Consider the following 18811-nt stretch of genomic DNA (forward strand, 5'->3'; position numbering starts at 1 on the left):
GACACATTATTTTTGTAGCACCATATTTCGGAAGGTGAAGGTTATCCGAAATAGTAACACTTTGGAATGTCTTGCATAGTTCGTTAATAATTGAGATTTTTCGTATCTTTGCATTGTTGCATTATAGACAGTTCTATTAAGTAACATTTGACTAATAAATGTTAGACATAAAGGTATGCATTATTTGTTCAATACCGTAATATTTCGGTATTTTTTAAAACTTTGTTTACAAATTATATTTGTAAGATTCCATCTGTTTAGTGTTAATGCCAATAATTGTCTCGATGTTTATTTAAATGTTGTCTATTCATCTGCAAGCTAGGTAATACAAATGTGTATATAATTGTTGTATTGACTAATCAATGTTTGAAAGTTCTACATTTCAACCATTCAAGTGAAACATTAAAATTGAAAACTTGTTTCATTAAAAAATAAGCATTTTTTGTTTCAGTATCAAGTCATCAAAATTTCAACAAATGCACAGGTTATGCTTGACTTACAAGTGTAGACACAAATTACTTGGAACTACAACAATTGGGCTGTTTGCATTATTGTGTGCTCCTTTTCGCATCATGGCTTGGCGATCAAGTGGCAGCAGTAATGCCAACCTTGTGGACAATCTGCACGGTAAGGGTTCAACTTTGAACTGTATCATCTTTTTTCAAGGTTTTTGAATATGGTGTGTTGTCTAGCATATGGGAACAAATTTAAGTCTTAAAATGAAACTTTAACATAAAAAATAATGTTTACGTTTCAATTCAATGAAATTAACTTGTAGTTGAAAAATTACACTGGACCAGTCCTGTTTTTCAGTTTGTAGAGAATTGTGGGTTCAATCTTTCAGTCCTCCTTCCCACACACACCCTATTATTGAAGTAAGGCAGTTCTCAATTACTTGCATAAGTATTTGTCCTAAGTATGACTATGATATGAATGAAATACTGTTGAAACTTTAGTTAAATGTGTGTGTGTTTGTGTGTGTAGGGGGTGTTGGGCTGTTTTCAACAGTGTTTCATGTCATGGTGGTCAGTTGTCCAACTAGCACTCAGTGTTTTTTTTTCAATTCAAAATTGTCTGGCCCCATTCCCAATGGATTTTTTTTATATATTTTTCCCAAATTGGACCTAAATATTCCCAATATCAGGTTTAACAAAAATATTTTTTAATGATTTTTTTTAGATTTACATTTAGTTTATCTCCCATCCAGCTCTACAAGTTACAAGTTATTAAATATTATATTTAAAACACTTATATTTTCATTTTTAAAGCATTTGTTAGCAAAACAAACTACAACACTTATTTGCCAATTTTGGTGAAAACACTGATTTTTCCCAATCCAAAGGGACCCAGCCCCAATCCCAAAATGGTGAAAAAAAACACTGGCAATTTCCTGGGTTAGCTGGTCTACCAGTTCTAAGTGCACATACTATTACAGTTATTGGCAACTGCCCTTCTAAAATCAGAAGTAAGGGGAGAATGGCTGTAGAAAAGATTTCATTACTTATCTTTAGAAGTTTTGCCAAAGATCTAACCTGCCTTCCTCGGATTTGTAGTTCTTTGCTGTACGAGTACCAAAATGAGCTAGGCGTAAATTCAAGCAAAACAAAGTTACTATTACATGTAGTATCAGTTAGTCAGGAAATATACAGCTTTTTACTTGTGCCAATGAGGCTTTTTTATTAAGATTCCTACATAAATAACAATATCTGACATATCTGAAGTATGTCCTCTATATTTATGGTCCTGTATTGTTGATCTTGTTTATGTTGGTTTTTACAAGAACACTAGTATCTTAAAGTACTGATTTTCTCTATGCTTTGACAATGGTAAGATAAAGTGTTTTAAGCTAAATAATAACATTATGTTATTTTTTGCCCTTCACTTAAGAGACATGAACTAATTAAGATTAATCATTTTCTTTTGACAGCCAATGGAATTATCAAGGACCTGAGAGTCATTGAAGCAATGAAAGCAGTGGACAGAAAACACTTTTGCAAATTCAATCCGTACAATGATTCTCCGCAGAGCATTGGCTACCAAGTCACCATTTCTGCACCGCATATGGTAAAAACAAGTCCACAGTGTTATGCTCCATAACAGTGAAGCTCTTGAGCTACCTGCCTACTTTAGCATGAGGCTCTGAGGTGTAAAGCTCAAATACATGCTGTTTTCATGAATGAATCATGAAACATGTGTAAAATATCAAATGATTGAATAACAGAATTATGGTCTTTGTCTGTTTTTGCACTATGGAATATATAGTCCCAATATTTAGTGTTTTAACATATCTTTTAACTACTGTGTGAACATTTTTTTAACTGTCTCAGTTGAATGACCTTAATATATAGATGAAGAATATAATGGAATTTTGGTTTTGACAAGTTTTTGCAGAATGACGGCCCTTTGTTTGTGTTTCCACTATGGAATATATACCGGTACTCATAAAATCTTGTGTTTTCAAGTCTCTGTTACTAGTGGCTGGATCTAGCTCAATCATTTACAGTTCAATGACCTTTAAGGGACCTTTTCACCGATTTTTGCATGTTTTGAAGTTTGTCATTAAATGCTTTAAATTGATAAATGTACATGTAAACATGGTAACTAATAAGTTCCAGTATATAACAAGAATAAAATTAAACAAAGAAAAAAAGCTATCCACACCTTGGCTCCAACCACTGACCTCTGGCTATCCACACCTGGGCTCCAACCACTGACCTCTGGCTATTCACACCTGGGCTCCAACCACTGACCTCTGGAGCTATCCACACCTGGGCTCCAACAACTGACCTCTGGCTATCCACACCTGGGCTCCAACCACTGACCTCTGGAGTAAAAGTCAAACACTAAAATCACTCTTTAATCTGTGCTGACATGGTTATCAATGTTTTTTTCTACTTTATATAAGTAATCATCGGAATGTCAAGTATATCGATAACAAAAAAACTTTCCTTATTATACAATTGTTACGCGTTTGTAAGGCTTGATTATTTTCAGGTTTTTAAATAGTTAAAAGATGCATATAATGGATATTTAAGAGCATGGTATAACTGTTTAATTGAAAAAGCAACAACAGAACTACAACAAAAATATGCAAATCTTAAACATTTTTTCAATTTGGTAAATTTATTGAAATGTGAACAGGTCCCTTCAATGTGTAGATGACTGTAAATAACAGAATTTCCACTTCAACAAGTTTTGACAGAATGATGTGCCCTTTGTCTGTTTTTTTCACTGTACTCTGTTCTTACTTTTTTAAACAATTGCTTTATTTTTAGCTTGGTACATTTACACGAAAATTAGAACAAATCTCATGTTGAAAAAGACGCACATAAACATGCTTGGAATGTTTATGATAGTTATTATTCTAAACCTATAAATGTATTTTCCTTTTCAAGTTTCCAAGCTGTTAAAGTAACATAACTACTAAAAATCAACGAAAATTTCGTACAATTTTTCGTAAAATACACTTAACCAATTAAAAATCAGTGTTCCCTATGGCAATTGCCGAAATTGCAACGCCAGACTTGGTCTGGTAAAATAGATGTTTGTAGATACATAATGCTCGTTTTTATTATTGTTGTGCATATTTATTTATACGACACATGAACACTAACATGGTGTTTGTGTGTCGTATGAATAGATATAATCGCGGGAAATTAAAATGGAATTAATTGTGTCACAAATAAATAAAAATGAGCATTTTGTATCTACAAAAATCTATGTAATCATACCACATCTAGCATTAAAATTGTGGCTATTGCGATAAGGAACACTGATTGTTTAGGTGTCAACTTTATTTTACAAAATACTTTACGAAATGTTCGTTGATTTTGAGCGTTATAGAGACTTTAAGAAAACAGACTAAGACTTCACAATATGAAATACGGAATTAGTATCTTTGCGCTTGTATTTCATAGTGGAAATACGCTGTTATTTTACTCTATACAAGAGGTATATTATACAAGATTTACATTACAAATATTTTTCTTAAGGTCACTACATACACTTAATAACATCTTTATCCTAATAAACGCGCCCAAGCGCGATGCAAACCACAAAGAGGGCGCGTTTATTTCACCCTCCGTTAGGTATAATATGAGCCAACACCTAAAATGTGTTAACTGGTATTTGCAAAAAGTTCCGAGTTCATTGAGCAATCGTTAACATATCACAAATAGTTTTATAAGAATACTACACCCTAATATCATGTGAAATGAAAGGGCTGTTTCGATATGACCGTAGTAAGAACTGTAACAGTAAGCGTGGCCGAGATATGAACAGTGTTAATTATTGAACAACCTGGGTAGATCTGTATTTTAAATGCACGGTGTCATAAAAAAACGTAACATGAATTTGACATTTCAAACTGAAAACACAGATACTATAATAAAATCGTCTGCATGTTGGAGTTTAATTCTTACATTGATCTGTTCCAAATATATATGTTATTATTATTATTATTTAAGTTTTATTTCTATAAGGTTCTTGCCAATTACCTTGTTGATAAAAAAAATTTCCGTCAATAAAATGCAATTACTTTACCCCTTAGCAGCCGAGAAATGGGGGCGCTATTATTTTGATCACTCCTTCATTTTATTATACGATAGGGGCGCATTTATTAGGGCGGGAGAGTTTATTAGGATAAAGACGGTTTGAGCCTTGCTCTGTGAAAAAGGGGTGTAATGCATATGTGTCTAGTGTCATCCCAGATTAATCAGGGATTACACTTTCCGCTTTTATGGTACCGGTGTTTTTCTTTACAGAAAGTCTCTTCTTAGCAAAAATCCAGTTTAGGCGGAAAGTGTCGTCCCTGATTAGCCTTTGGGGACTGCACAGGCTAATCTGTGATGACACTTTACGCACATGCATTAAACCCCCTTTTCACAGAGCACGGCCCATATGTTGCAATAAGTGACTGTTTTGCTGGCTGTTCTTGCAGCATGCCCATGCCCTGGAGATCCTGTCAGGACATCTGAAGGAGGGTTCCAAGGCCCTGGACGTGGGGTCAGGCTCTGGCTATCTCACAGCATGCATGGCTCTCCTGGTATAAGCAAAAACACATATGGGCTGCATTGTGGGAAAAATTGGGCTAATGCATGTGCGACAAATGTCATCCGAGATTAGCCTCAGTAGTTGGCACAGGGACAACACTTTCTGCCTAGATTGTTTTATGGTTCATAAGAGACTTCCTGTAAACAAATATTTAAAAAAAAAGCGGAAAGTGTTGTCATTGATTACTCTTTACAGACTGCACAGGCTAATTTGGGATGACACTTTATGCAAAAGCATTTAGCCTTGTTTACCCGGGTGCGGCTCAAATATTTTGTGAATGAAAATGAAATATTTACAACTACAAAGAAACTCTGATCTTTGCTATTAAAGTTCACAACTTTAGGTTCTAAACCACAGGAAATATTTTATGTTGATTGCATCATTGTTATGTGGCATACATGCCATAATTTTGAGAAATGTCTTGAAATGGTTGGGACATTAATTTTGACTGGATGACGCGACACTTAAACACAATCATTCATTTTAGTCTGTAGCTGTAAGATGTAAATAAATAAATAACTTACTATTTAGATCAAATCAAAGATTTGATTTAAGTCGAATTTGAACGTTGGTATTCCCTGTTTTACATGCATCATCTTATAAGAGGATGTGTACACATTGGCACTGTTCTTATTGTTCTTATTCTATGACTACCAATAAAGAAGTGAAGTTAGATGAAGACATCATGTGCAAATTATTTTGTCACTCTTTGGCAAAGTGAAAGATAATGACTATGACAGATAAAAAGAAACATGCCAGTATTTAATTAAATAAGTTATTTTGCACAGCACTTTGCACATATCTTAACCTTGATTGGTAAAAGTTGAGGTAATGGTATAAATATATTATTGTCTTTTTATTGAGCATATTACATATTGGTATTGTTTAACTAAAAGAGAATGATATTATAAGAAATAACAAAATTTAAAAACTAAAAGCAGAAATTACATAAATAATAAAACAACCAAATCAAAATTCTCAAACCACATTGCCCCACTCCATGGCAGGTTGGATCAGAGGGTAAAGCCATTGGCATCGACCACATCAAGGAGCTGGTGGACGGTTCCTTAGACAACGTGAGGAAGGACACCAAACTGTCGGCCTTACTGGGTACCGGACAGTTGACGCTGATCACAGGAGACGGTAGACAGGGGTACGAGCCAGAGGCTCCATATGATGCCATACACGTCGGGGCTGCCGCTCCAACCTTGCCACAGGCGGTAGGTAGATAAACATGACAGGAAATTCCTGCATGTTGTTTCAGATTGTTTGTCAGACAAAAAATGTGGTTGCTATGGGTAGAGAACAGCGATTTTTTTACCCATTGGGAAAAGTACAGGTGCAAGCTCAATTGGGAAAAATTAGTGCGAAAAAAATTGAAATAGGGAAAATTCGCGCCATGAAGTCTTCAGATTTGGAAATTGGTGTATTTTATTGGTTGCTAACAAATACTTTAAAATTAATAACTAATTGTTGACAAGTTGTCAATTTTATATTTTCTGCATAGGGAAATAAATTAAATGTTGCATTTCGTTTCAAATTTTTTGGAAACCACCCATTGGGATTTTATTTGGACTGCAATTTGGAATTTTTTAGTTTTTTCCCCCATTGGGAAGATGACGTTTTCCGGTACTTTATAAGAAAAAATTGATTACTTAAATCAGGAATCAGCCACAACTCTAAAAGTACTTAAGTAAGATCGATGAAACTCTGTATGTGAATACTGTGCCATATGGTGAATATGCACATTATTTCAATTTCTTCATCAGCGCAAAATTGTGGTGGCTATGGTAACAGACATAATTGATAATTAAAATCTGCCATAACTTAAAACTACTTAAGCTAGGTTAATGAAATTAATGAAGATCCTGATTTTGACTTGTCCTTATATGTTATTTGACAATGTAGGCAATGCCTACAATTTACATTCATAATCCTACTCAAGATTGGATTATGCAACAAATTGTTATTGACTGCAGAGCATGAACATACTCAGAGCTCCAGATAACTTTTTGGGCTAATTCTTTTTTAGTCCCTTTTTTAATGTTAAATTTTAAAGGATTATTTATCGATCCATTTAAAAAAATGCTATTACCCAATATGTTTACTAAGAAGACATTCTTTTTTATGGTTGTAACTGACTTTCATGGGCAGATTACCGGGTACATTACATACATGCAGTTATATGCATTAAATTAAACTGTTTTATTTTAGCTTGATTGAATAGAAAGCCAACGGTTCATTTGAATTGCTTTCGAGTCTGTTTTCTGGGTCTAGAACCAGTACTTGGTGTGAATGCTCCCACAGTGGGGATCGAACCTGTGATCTCCTGATAGCTAGGCAGACACCATGTACACTACGCCACTGTGACCTCCTGATAGCTAGGCAGACACCATGTACACCTCCTGATAGCTAGGCAGACACCATGTACACTACGCCACTGTGACCTCCTGATAGCTAGGCAGACACCATGTACACCTCCTGATAGCTAGGCAGACACCATGTACGCTACGCCACTGTGACCTCCTGATAGCTAGGCAGACACCATGTACACCTCCTGATAGCTAGGCAGACACCATGTACACTACGCCACTGTGACCTCCTGATAGCTAGGCAGACACCATGTACACCTCCTGATAGCTAGGCAGACACCATGTACACCTCCTGATAGCTAGGCAGACACCATGTACACTACGCCACTGTGACCCCCTGATAGCTAGGCAGACACCATGTACACTACGCCACTGTGACCTCCTAATAGCTAGGCAGACACCATGTACACCTCCTGATAGCTAGGCAGACACCATGTACACTACGCCACTGTGATCTCCTGATAGCTAGGCAGACACCATGTACACCTCCTGATAGCTAGGCAGACACCATGTACACTACGCCTCCTGATAGCTAGGCAGACACCATGTACACCTCCTGATAGTTAGGCAGACACCATGTACACTACGCCACTGTGACCCCCTGATAGCTAGGCAGACACCAGGTACACTACCCCATTGCGACTTTTGACCTCCTGATAGCTAGGCAGACACCATGTACACTACGCCATTGCGACTTTTGACCTCCTGATAGCTAGGCAGACACCATGTACACTACGCCATTGCGACTTGTGACCTCCTGATAGCTAGGCAGACACCATGTACACTACGCCTTTGCAACTTTTTTTAAGTTAAATGCATTACCTGTGCAGATATAATGTATATGTTTAAGTAACTCAAGACTTTGGAATTGGTCTGAACAGTGTTCAAACATTTTGATTTTTGTTTACAACTGCTACTAGAATAGATAGTGTCATTTAAATGGTACTGGACATGATTTTAGAAGTTCATGGCCAAAGGGCAATTCTGCAACTACACATAACCATATTATTTGATTTATTTTATTAAACTAAAGCTAGTATTTATATTAAACGTGCAGAATAAACGTGTTAAATAGGTTTTAAACAACACAATCACTCATGCCCTGATACAGATGGCAATTATTTTCATTTTGTTTGTATAACGTTTTTACTACCAACTGTTATGAATTTTGGCTGTCATACCAATTATAAATCATGCATGTTTGTGCACGCAATGCGCTTGATTTCACTAAATGCTTAATATGCCTGAGCTAAATGCTTCAGAACTGTCTTCTAATTGAAGTCTGTTTAATGCCATTTGATACATACCCACAAACATAAATATAAAATTCTTATTGAAAGTTTTCAATGCATATCTTTAAATTAAACTTATTTTATTACAAGGTAACAATAAACTGTTAACTAAAAAAACACATTCAATTTGGTATTGATGTAATTGCTTTGAAGTTGTGCAGTAAGGTACAATAACAAATTGTAAGAAACTAGAAGTATTTGAGTTCATAATATTTAGTTATATTGCAATTAAATGAATATATTGATAAATCAAATGATTAAATTTCCATTAAAATCTAATTTGAAAAAAACACTCGTTATTCTAAGTGCTTTGAGTTTAAAAAATCAAACAGAATGAACAAAGAAACACAACATTGTTGTGAGCGCTACAACATGAATGTGGCCAAAAATAAAATAATGAGACGTAAAACTGAAAATTGTGTAGTTCTTATAACTTTTTACTTGTATGCTTTTACGCAGGAAAAATAAATACACAATCTAAAATACATTAACAAAAGTATTTAAATAAATTTTATAAAACATTATATAAACAATTAATATGTTTTTTGTAACCTGTTGCATCCCTAGTTTAATTCAATAATATTTAAAATGTAAACCCATAATGAATCATCGTAATGCATGACAAGTCACAACTTGTGGCCAACTGGAAGTCTCTCTGTTTCCAGCTCATAGATCAGCTGAAGCCAGGAGGCCGTCTGATCATACCAGTGGGTGGAGAAGGGGAAAACCAAATATTACAGCAGATTGACAAGCTGCCAGATGGCTCTGTGAAAAAACACAACCTTATGGGTGTGATTTACGTGCCGCTTACCAGCAAGGAGAAGCAATGGCCAAGGTTCCGATAATTACTTCCACATATATATCTGCCTGCCATGCTTGTGTACAATACCAGGTTGGATATTAACTGAAACCTTATCAGTGTTTGGCTCGGAATGTCACTAGCTGCTGGTTGGTGTTTTAAGCTCACCTGAACACAACATGCTCATGTTGAGCTTTTTGTCTGTTGTTTGTTGTCAATCATCAATATTACTCTAGAGGCCATATTTATTGTCAATTCATCATTAGACATTTTCAAAACATTTGTCACGATGATATCTCGGCTAAGTTAAAAACTGGATCGCGTGAGGACAAACTGTAGGTCACAAGGTCAAATTTAAAAAAGCTTGTGAACACTCTAGTGTTTTTGGACAATCATTATAAAACATGCTGTGGACATTTAAGCTTATGATATATTGACTGAGTTAAAAATGTTTCCAGTCCATTGAAAAACAAGTGTGCCAGGGGGTAGAGCATTTTCCATAAATTGTGATTATAGTAAAATCTTGTTAACTTCCTACAAGTAACATTTTCAGCCCAATCATCATGATACTTGCTCAGTACTTTTTTCTTATGATAAATCTACAAAGTGAAAACTATTTGTGTTCTGTTAAAACAAACATCGTTGGTCTAACCATCATGAAACTTGCTAAGAATATTAATTATAACAATACTTTGGTGGATTAAAAGTTGTTAAGTTTCATTGAAAAACATAGTTGGCAGGGGGTGAGGCAGTTTTCTTTATATGGATGAAGTTTAACTTTGTTAGCACTCTAGAAGTAATATTTTTGGGAAAAATCTTGTTATGTCCCCCTTTGAAGAAGAGGGGGTATATTGTTTTGCACATGTCGGTCGGTCGGTCCGTTCGTCAGTCCGTCCACCAGATGGTTTTCGGATGATAACTCAAGAACGCTTTGGCCTAGGATCATGAAACTTCATAGGTAAATTGATCATGACTGGCAGATGACCCCTATTGATTTTCAGGTCACTAGGTCAAAGGTCAAGGTCACAGTGACTCGAAATAGTAAAACGGTTTCTGGATGATAACTCAAGAATGCTTACGCCTAGGATCATGAAACTTCATAGGTACATTGATCATGACTGGCAGATGACCCCTATTGTTTTTCAGGTCACTAGGTCAAAGGTCAAGGTCACAGTGACACGAAATAGTAAAATTGTTTCCGGTTGATAAATTAAGAATGCTTACGCCTAGGATCATGAAACTTCATAGGTACATTGATCATGACTGGCAGATGACCCCTATTGATTTTCAGGTCACTAGGTCAAAGGTCAAGGTCACAGTGACAAAAACGTATTCACTCAATAGCTGCCACTACAACTGACGGCCCATATGGGGGGCATGCATGTTTTACAAACAGCCCTTGTTTTTTTCTTATATCTTGGCCGAGTTTTAAATTCCATATTTGGATATATATTGCAGTAAGCTATACATAATATTCAATATACAATGTTTTTTAGCTCGACTATTATATATGAAATATATATAATGGAGCTATCCTACTCACCCGGCGTCGGCGTTAGCGTTAGCGTGCAAATGTTAAAGTTTGCGTACCACCCCAAATATTTCCTATGTCCCTTGACATATTGCTTTCATATTTTACATACTTCTTTACCAACATGACCCCAATCTATTAACAAGAGCAGACAACTGTATCAAGCATTTTGTAAGAATTATGGCCCTTTTGCCACTTAGAATATGCATATTATTGATAACTCTATGTTAAAGTTTGCGTACCACCTCAAATATTTTCAATGTCCCTTGACATATTGCTTTTATATTTTGCATACTTCTTTACCAACATAACCCCAACCTATAAACAAGAGCAGACAACTGTTGTAAGCATTTTGTAAGAATTCTGGCCCTTTTTCCACTTAAAATATGCATATTATTGATAACTCTATGTTAAAGTTTGCGTACCTCCTCAAATATTTTCAATGTCCCTTGACATATTGCTTTTATATTTTGCATACTTCTTTACCAACATGACCCCAACCTATAAACAGGAGCAGACAAATGTATCAAGTATTTTGTAGGAATTATGGCCCTTTTTTGTCTTTGTATATTTTGTTAAATTTTGTGTTTAGATCTACTTTACTTCTAAAGTATCAAGGCTATTGCTTTAAACTTCAAATATTTTGTTACTATCATGATGTTACTGTACCTTGCAAGTTAAGTTTGACCTTGACCTTTGAATGACCTTGACTCTTAAGGTCAAATTAATAAATTTTGCTTAAATTGCCATAGCTTCTTTATTTAACATCAGATTTGATTCATACTTTGACAAAACAACACTTACCTGACATACCACAATGGACTCCACCCAAACTATCCCCCACGCCCAACCCCAGAATCCCCCCCCTAAAAAAAAATAAATAACAATTATTATTATTGTTTTTTTTTATAGATCATCTATTAAATGACCACACACCCACATTATACCCCCCTCTCCATGATGGCTTACATTATACTGTCAAGCACTCGAATAGTCAAGCGCGATGTCCACTGACAGCTCTTGTTTTAATAATGTTCGCATATGAAATGTCATTTTCAGCTGCTTTACAACTGTTTTAATAAACATTATTTTACACACAATCATCTTTAAAAAATGTCTAGTTTAATATTTAAACCCACCTATATAATATGCCCCAACTATTTAATGAAAATCTGATGTAAATTGTCAATGTTATTATCAAGAAAATATGGTATAAGTAAGCTTGGTCGAAAAGCATGGCTGCTGGGGATCCAGCTACATTGAACATTTGTGAACAATCTAGCAGTCGAATATTTTGTCAAATCTTTATGAAACTTGCTCAGAATGTTTTTTATGCCCCAAGAGCGAATGATCAGGGGGTATATTGTTTTTGGCCTGTCTGTCTGTCTTTTTAGTGTGTGTTTGTCCCAAAACTTTAACCTTGCTCATAAAATGAAAACTCTTGGGTCTATGTTCTTTAAACTATACATGTGCATGCATTTCATAGAGATCTACAATCATTAATGGTTTGAGGTCAGTAGGTCAAAGGTCAAGGTCACTGTGACCTTTATTTGGTGTGAGTCTACCTACATGACTTACAGATTAAGTGTGATACTCATTCCAGTCAATTGATATTTGGCTTAGTAATCATGGGGCTTGTTTTCTCTAAAATACCTACTGTGGGACTTCAAAGCGCAGTAGGGGGCATTGTGTTTACAGCTCTTGTTTAAGAATGTTACTATTGGCCTAGTTCAAAACGGTTATGTCCATCGACACGCACTGCCACCATGGGGTGGCACAATTTTTCTTTCATCTCCTCTGGTAAACCGTGACACCACTCTAAATGTGACACATTTTTCCCATTAAGCATCAAAATTGATAACTGTGTTGGGAATGATGCAAATCGTGACTGTGTTTGACTTGATACAAATCATGACTGTGTTGGGCATGATACAAATCATGACTGTGTTGGGGTGATACAAATCATGACTGTGTTTGGCTTGATACAAATCATGACTGTGTTGGGCATGATACAAATCATGACTGTGTTGGGTGATACAAATCATGACTGTGTTGGGCGTGTTACAAATCATGACTGTGTTTTATGGTATGCAAATAAGGTCCTTTTTAAATTGGTCAGATACAAATTATGACCATTTCTGTGCTCTGCATTTCTTTAACATTTTATTGTGATTGTGACAAGATGTCCTGTTTGAATATTTGTGAAAATAGTTGCGTTTTGAATTGTATGTGGCTTGAAATCAGCTGTTTGGGCATGGAATTGTTGTTGGTTTTTAAGACCTGAGAACTATTTATTTAGTGCAATAGGTTTGTGTGGCATGCTGACATGTTTTATTTTGTTTGATATATCAAATGTTAAATGTTGTAGTTCCTTAGTTCAATAACTCAATATCTTTAGGGAAAAGTTTTAGCACTTAACCAGTTATTGCATGCACTTAAATAAGTGTGGATGGGAATTATGCAATAGTTTATTAACGTTACTTGATGCTTATATTAATCTTTTTCCTTAATTCGATAATAATTTTAATAAAGCTTCTTTTTCAGTCCTAATTCATGTGTTCCTTGAATAAATGAAATATGAACATTTATCACAAAAATAACATTTAATCATTAGTTATAATTGGTTTTCTTCTGATTTCAGTAAAACCAAAGATGAAATCTGACCGAGTCGACTGACGTCCTGTGCTTGAATCCAGCTATGTTATTTGCCTTGATCACCCGTTTTGAATCAACCAAAGCATGCAGTATTTTGGCCACATGCTTCATCAAGCAATAAGTCATATTGTATGTTAATATGCTAAGATATAGATGGCACAGTGTGAAACTAATGTCATCTCATACTGACATGTCCATGCTCAACCTTTGATTGTTTAAATGAAATCCTTTTGTTTAATTGTGCTGAATAATTTTAAGTGTATTTGCGAATGAAATAGATGTATAATATTGATTTGAATGACATTTTCCATCAAGACGAGATTATCATATGGAGGAGACTTTCTGAAAACAAAAAAAATCAGTACAAGAGAAAAGTGTGATCCCTGATTTGCTTGCATGGGCTGCAAATGCTAATTTAGAACGATACTTTCGGCACTTGTATTTAGCTCAGTTTTCCCAGATGGAAGAATACAAATTGGTGATTATTACTGTGATGTGACTACAAAAAAGACGGGTTTTGGTGATAAGCCAGAATAGCACAGATTTTGATGTACTTATTTAATCCTTTACCCTTTTAGATACGTGTTTTGACGCATTTGAAGTCCCGTAGAAATCTTAATTTAAGGCAAGACCTTTTTTGCTAGATTCAAGTTTTAAAGGCTTGATTTCCAACTCTTAGATACTGATGAGCAGCAAACAGCATAAAACCTGAACAGATTGCGAGTTACTTGCAGGCTGTTTAGTTTAATGCTGTTTGCACTTAGCCATTTTAACTTTGCTTCTGAGTGGGAAAGGGTTAAGGTTATGGCTCTCCTGTTCCACTGCCTTGAATTGTTTCTTAGTATTTTAACTAAATATCTGGACTTCATACAGTGTTTTATTCACTGACATATAATGTGATTTTTAAATGATAATATGCGAGCAAGAATGGTATATTGGCTTTCTTTGCAAATTGGGTGATAAAGTTTCTCTGGCTTTCAATGCTTCATATGTGATGAAAAATCTTTTCTAATGGTGGATTATTTATCACATCATCAGACGTTTGTGGTAGAAAAAAAAACGTCATAAATAAGGTGTATTTTCACCCAATGGAAAGCAGCAAACATGTGCAGATTCTTGATGTCCTACGGTTTGTTTTTATGATTTCCTTGGATATTTATCAGGTATCTGCAGGTTATTTATTTTCAAAAGAAAAAAGAAAGAAAAACGACATTTAAGGAATAAACAGAATTATAAGTAAATGTTGAATTCAGAGAAGTTTTTTCTCTCTGCAAGAAAATGTTGACCACTTGCAGAGACTGTTTACTATTCCTGTGAAATTAACCGAGCTGTATTCAACACTAGCCGAGTATTATTTATATACATCACTACAATACAGTTTTCATCAGTTTCTTTGAGCAGGGCTCGGGTGTGCCAATTACTTCCAGCCTTTTGTTTTTTTACCCTTTCCCCCATAACAAGCAAAGCAAAAATGGCTTTTGCAACCAGCATAAAACCAGAACAGCCTGCCAGTAACTCGCAGCCTGTTCAGGTTATAAGCTGTTTGCTGCTCATCAGTATCTAAGGGTTGGAAATGAAGCCTTTAAAACTTGAATTTAGTAATAAAGGTATTAAATTAAATGTAACTTTCTTAGGGACTACAAATGCGTAAAAATATTGGTACATATCAAAGTGGTAAATGGTTAAGCCATGTGGTGAGTGCTATAATGCAAACTCATGTTCCATGGGGGTTGAAGTGATAGAGATATATTAAATAGTGACCTTACCTTTTTAACCAATCAAAATGTGTCAATAATTTGTCATAATGCTTAGATTCTAAATCATGCTTTTTTCTCTAACAAACTTCTTACGACTTCAGTGAAATAATAAAGTGTTATATATTTGCAAATTTAAAAAGAATATTGAAAATAAAACCTTTCATCTATTGTGTACATTTAAATTTACATATTAAACTGTGAAAATGCTTTTAGTTTGTGAGATATCTTCACAGGCATGTGACAAGACGTGTACTTGAGTATTTGAGTTCTATTTTTATGCCCCCGGATCGAAAGATCGGGGGTATATTGTTTTTGGCCTGTCTGTCACTCTGTCATTCTGTCCCAAAACTTTAATCTTGGTTAAAGTTTTGCGATAACTTTTGCAATATTGAAGATAGCAACTCTCATGGAGCTGCACATTTTGAGTGGTGAAAAGTCAAGGTCATCCTTAAAGGTCAAAGGTCAAATATCACTGCATTTTTCTTTCCTAAAACTTTAACCTTCGTGAACGTTTTATCATAACCTTTTTTAGTATTGAACACAGCAACTTCATATTTGGCATGCAAGTGTATCTCGTGGAGCTGCACATTTTGAGTGGTGAAAGGTCAAGGTCATCCTTCAAGGTCAAAGGTAAAAAAATAATAATTAATTTTCATTTCTCGATTCAATCTAAATGTATCTCATGGAGCTGCTCATTTTGAGTGGTGAAAAGTCAAGGTCAAGATCATCCTTCAAGGTCAAAGGTCAAATATAATTGTATTTTTCTTTCCTAAAACTTCAACCTTTGTTAAAGTTTTAGCATAACTTTTTTAATATTGAACACAGCAACTTCATATTTGGCATGCATGTGTATCTTGTATTTTGAGTGGTGAAAGGTCTAGGTCAACCTTCAAGGTCAAGGGTCAAAAATTAAAAAAATATATTTTCATTTCTCCATTCAATCTCTTACTTACTTCTTGTGGGGCTGCACATTCTGAGTGGTGAAAGGTCAAGGTCATTCTTCAAGGTCAAAGGTCAAATATATAGCTTCAAAGCGTCGCAATAGGGGGCATTGCGTTTCTGACAAACACATCTCTTGTTTCGTTAAAGGATCCAGTATTGGGCAATAAGTATACAAGGCAATATGTAATATTACAAGTCTAGTATAGGTTTCAAGGGTTTCATGATTCCAGTCTTTTGAATTTAAATATTAAGTGTTTATAAGTAATTGTGACTAAAGACTTTATATTTATCATTGACTACTACTTGTCTGGACTTCTTTTTGATATTTTTCCAATTATGAATATTCACTAAATGCATCTTAACTATGTTGAAATTACGTTTCCTGATAATTTTCAATATTTCATCACTTAGCATTAAATAAAACACCATAGTTGTATATGTTATGTCATGTATATAATTTTAATATATTCACAACTATGTAACAGCAAACATTTGGAAAAAAAAACTGCAACTAATTGTATATCATAATATACCCTGTAATGTATATAAATTTAATACATTGTACATTTAAAACTTTGCAACATAAAACCTATGAAGATGTTTACCATTATTGTCTGTTCATTTTGCTGGAACTGCAATTATTATCCCCCGCCACAGGCGGAGGGATATTGTTTTGGCGTTGTCCGTCCGTCCTTCTGTCTTTCCGTCCGTCCGCAGCTATATCTTGGAAGTACTTTGGCGGATTTCATTGAAACTTGGTATGAGTATATATATGGATAAGAGTATGTTGCACGCCCAATGGCATTGTATGCCATCTGTTAATAACAGAGTTATGGCCCTTTGTATCTTGAAAAAATGCTCATTTTAGTGTCAAATATAACTCTTTTGTGTCCAGAAGCATATTGACGGGGGATATCAATTCAACGAATTTGCTTGTTTGTTTTCAGAGTTTTATAAATTTGGGGATATTTTTGTTGCTGATAAGTTTTTCTTTAAATTTCTATATTTGTTTATACTGCTAGAATGCCAGCTCTGGTAAGCATGACATTACAACTTTCTTTTAGTACTGTATTAACACGTATATAATGTTTTTTATTACCTGAACAGTAATTAAGTCTGAAGCTTAATATAATTTTATTTAAGCTTTAAGTTCTTGCCTTCTTTATAGAAAGAATACATTCATGTTGCTGTATTAGTGCAACTAAAAGCTCTGCTGTTACTTTGTTAGTATTTTGATCGCATTATAGATTGGTATTGATGTATTTTTTATATTTGCATAAATATTGTAAAAACGTTATTAGTTCATGCATGTTATATGTAATATTTCACGCTATGTTTCATGTAAGCTGGATGTGTATCTGCAAAATGGTTAAGCATGAATTTTATTCAATTTAATTTCCAAGTTCCAGGTTCTGTATTTATATAACTTCTTTTAAAAAGCTATGTGGATTTGCCAATGATATTTAGTTCGAATTGCATTAAAGCAGTTTGATATTGTCATTGAATATATCAATGATTATTTACTTATATTATATGATTTATTTCTAATATTGTAAACAGGATTTTTTTCCAAAAAATGTAAACTATTGATTTCCTGGTAGCAAACATTGTCAGAAATCTTCTGCCGAGTGTAGCTTTATCAATACCAGCCCTTGTTTGTGTGTCTTGTTCTTGCCCTATGCCTGTTAATGTTCCTTACCTCCTACCCTGGTATATTGTTTATATCTGTATGGTTTACTTATAATGGCATTTTGTTTATATGTAAAAAGTATTTAAAATGCTTTGCAGATTCTAAAAAAATAAAGATGTAAAAAAAAATATTCATGTATTACATACATTCTTAACTACGGTATAATGTTTTAACATGGCATGATCCAAGCTATATTTTCAAAAGAAAAAATATTTATAGCTTTTGTTACCACACATAGCAAACATCCGAATTGTGTAAAACTGAATGATGCAACAGCTGTGACATGGATTTAAACTTTTAGCTGCAAGTTGTACAGGGGTGAGAATTTTCTGCCGATAGTTTCCACGACCTTTTGAGATTGATGTAAATTTGAGGGGGTGGGGTCAGTAGGGAGGCGGTCACGCCAAACACTTTTCTTATCCTCAGACAACATCCATTTCATAACAAGATTCAATTACCTTCCCATCCATGTTGAGTATTTTCATCTGAAGATAGATTTTCAGCCAATTACAAAGCATCTTTTATTACCTCATTCAATCACGATTTGAACATCAAATTGATTAAATATGGCTGATTACTGTTTGCATGTTTGACTATTTTCCTGAAAGTGGATATTATGAACTGAAAAGACACACAAAGTCAAAGAATGTGTTTTAGTTCATTTTCAACTGGCCTGAAGAAGAAATGGGTAAAAAAGTGTTGGTTTCATTCGGTGATGATT

At 34.6% G+C, this 18811-nt stretch overlaps 4 protein-coding genes across 13 annotated transcripts in view; 3 read left to right on the forward strand and 1 right to left on the reverse strand.

The window, feature by feature from the left end:
* The window catches only part of LOC127874784 (protein-L-isoaspartate(D-aspartate) O-methyltransferase-like), a 169562-nt gene extending 151342 nt beyond the window's left edge, over positions 1-18220 (forward strand). For 3 of the 5 annotated variants that reach the window (XM_052419408.1, XM_052419404.1, XM_052419407.1), the window contains exon 8: positions 16446-18220. The gene's annotated coding sequence lies outside the window, so the exon portion shown is untranslated. Of the gene's footprint in view, positions 1-14774 lie in introns of all 5 variants that reach the window. The other 2 variants (XM_052419406.1, XM_052419405.1) reach the window with 2 other exon arrangements.
* Positions 1-18811, reverse strand: part of LOC127874779 (low-density lipoprotein receptor-related protein 11-like) — a 179220-nt gene that overhangs the window by 128948 nt on the left and 31461 nt on the right. The window lies entirely within an intron of this gene.
* Positions 1-18811, forward strand: part of LOC127874788 (uncharacterized) — a 212690-nt gene that overhangs the window by 108275 nt on the left and 85604 nt on the right. The window lies entirely within an intron of this gene.
* LOC127874785 (protein-L-isoaspartate(D-aspartate) O-methyltransferase-like) lies at positions 26-18220 on the forward strand. Of its 4 annotated transcripts, none has more exons than XM_052419411.1 (7): positions 26-173; positions 452-627; positions 1928-2064; positions 4940-5044; positions 6060-6272; positions 9382-9608; positions 13688-18220. In XM_052419411.1, the coding sequence occupies exons 2-6, from the start codon at positions 477-479 to the stop codon at positions 9559-9561; spliced, it is 786 nt and encodes a 261-aa protein (XP_052275371.1). In that variant the 5' UTR covers positions 26-173; positions 452-476; the 3' UTR covers positions 9562-9608; positions 13688-18220. The 4 variants fall into 4 exon arrangements, with proteins under 4 accessions (XP_052275371.1, XP_052275370.1, XP_052275373.1 ...); XM_052419410.1 differs by having other exon boundaries at positions 9382-9551; XM_052419413.1 differs by lacking the exon at positions 4940-5044.

The sequence above is a fragment of the Dreissena polymorpha genome, chromosome 3, assembly GCF_020536995.1.
Source record: "Dreissena polymorpha isolate Duluth1 chromosome 3, UMN_Dpol_1.0, whole genome shotgun sequence".
Lineage (NCBI taxonomy): Eukaryota > Metazoa > Mollusca > Bivalvia > Myida > Dreissenidae > Dreissena > Dreissena polymorpha.

Excerpts from the sequence above, each read along its gene's own strand:
- LOC127874785 (XM_052419410.1), top strand. The coding sequence starts at position 477 with ATGCACAGGTTATGCTTGACTTACAAGTGTAGACACAAATTACTTGGA. Across the intron at positions 628-1,927 it reads CCTTGTGGACAATCTGCACG|CCAATGGAATTATCAAGGAC; the intron begins GTAAGGGTTCAA and ends TTCTTTTGACAG. Across the intron at positions 5,045-6,059 it reads CAGCATGCATGGCTCTCCTG|GTTGGATCAGAGGGTAAAGC; the intron begins GTATAAGCAAAA and ends ACTCCATGGCAG.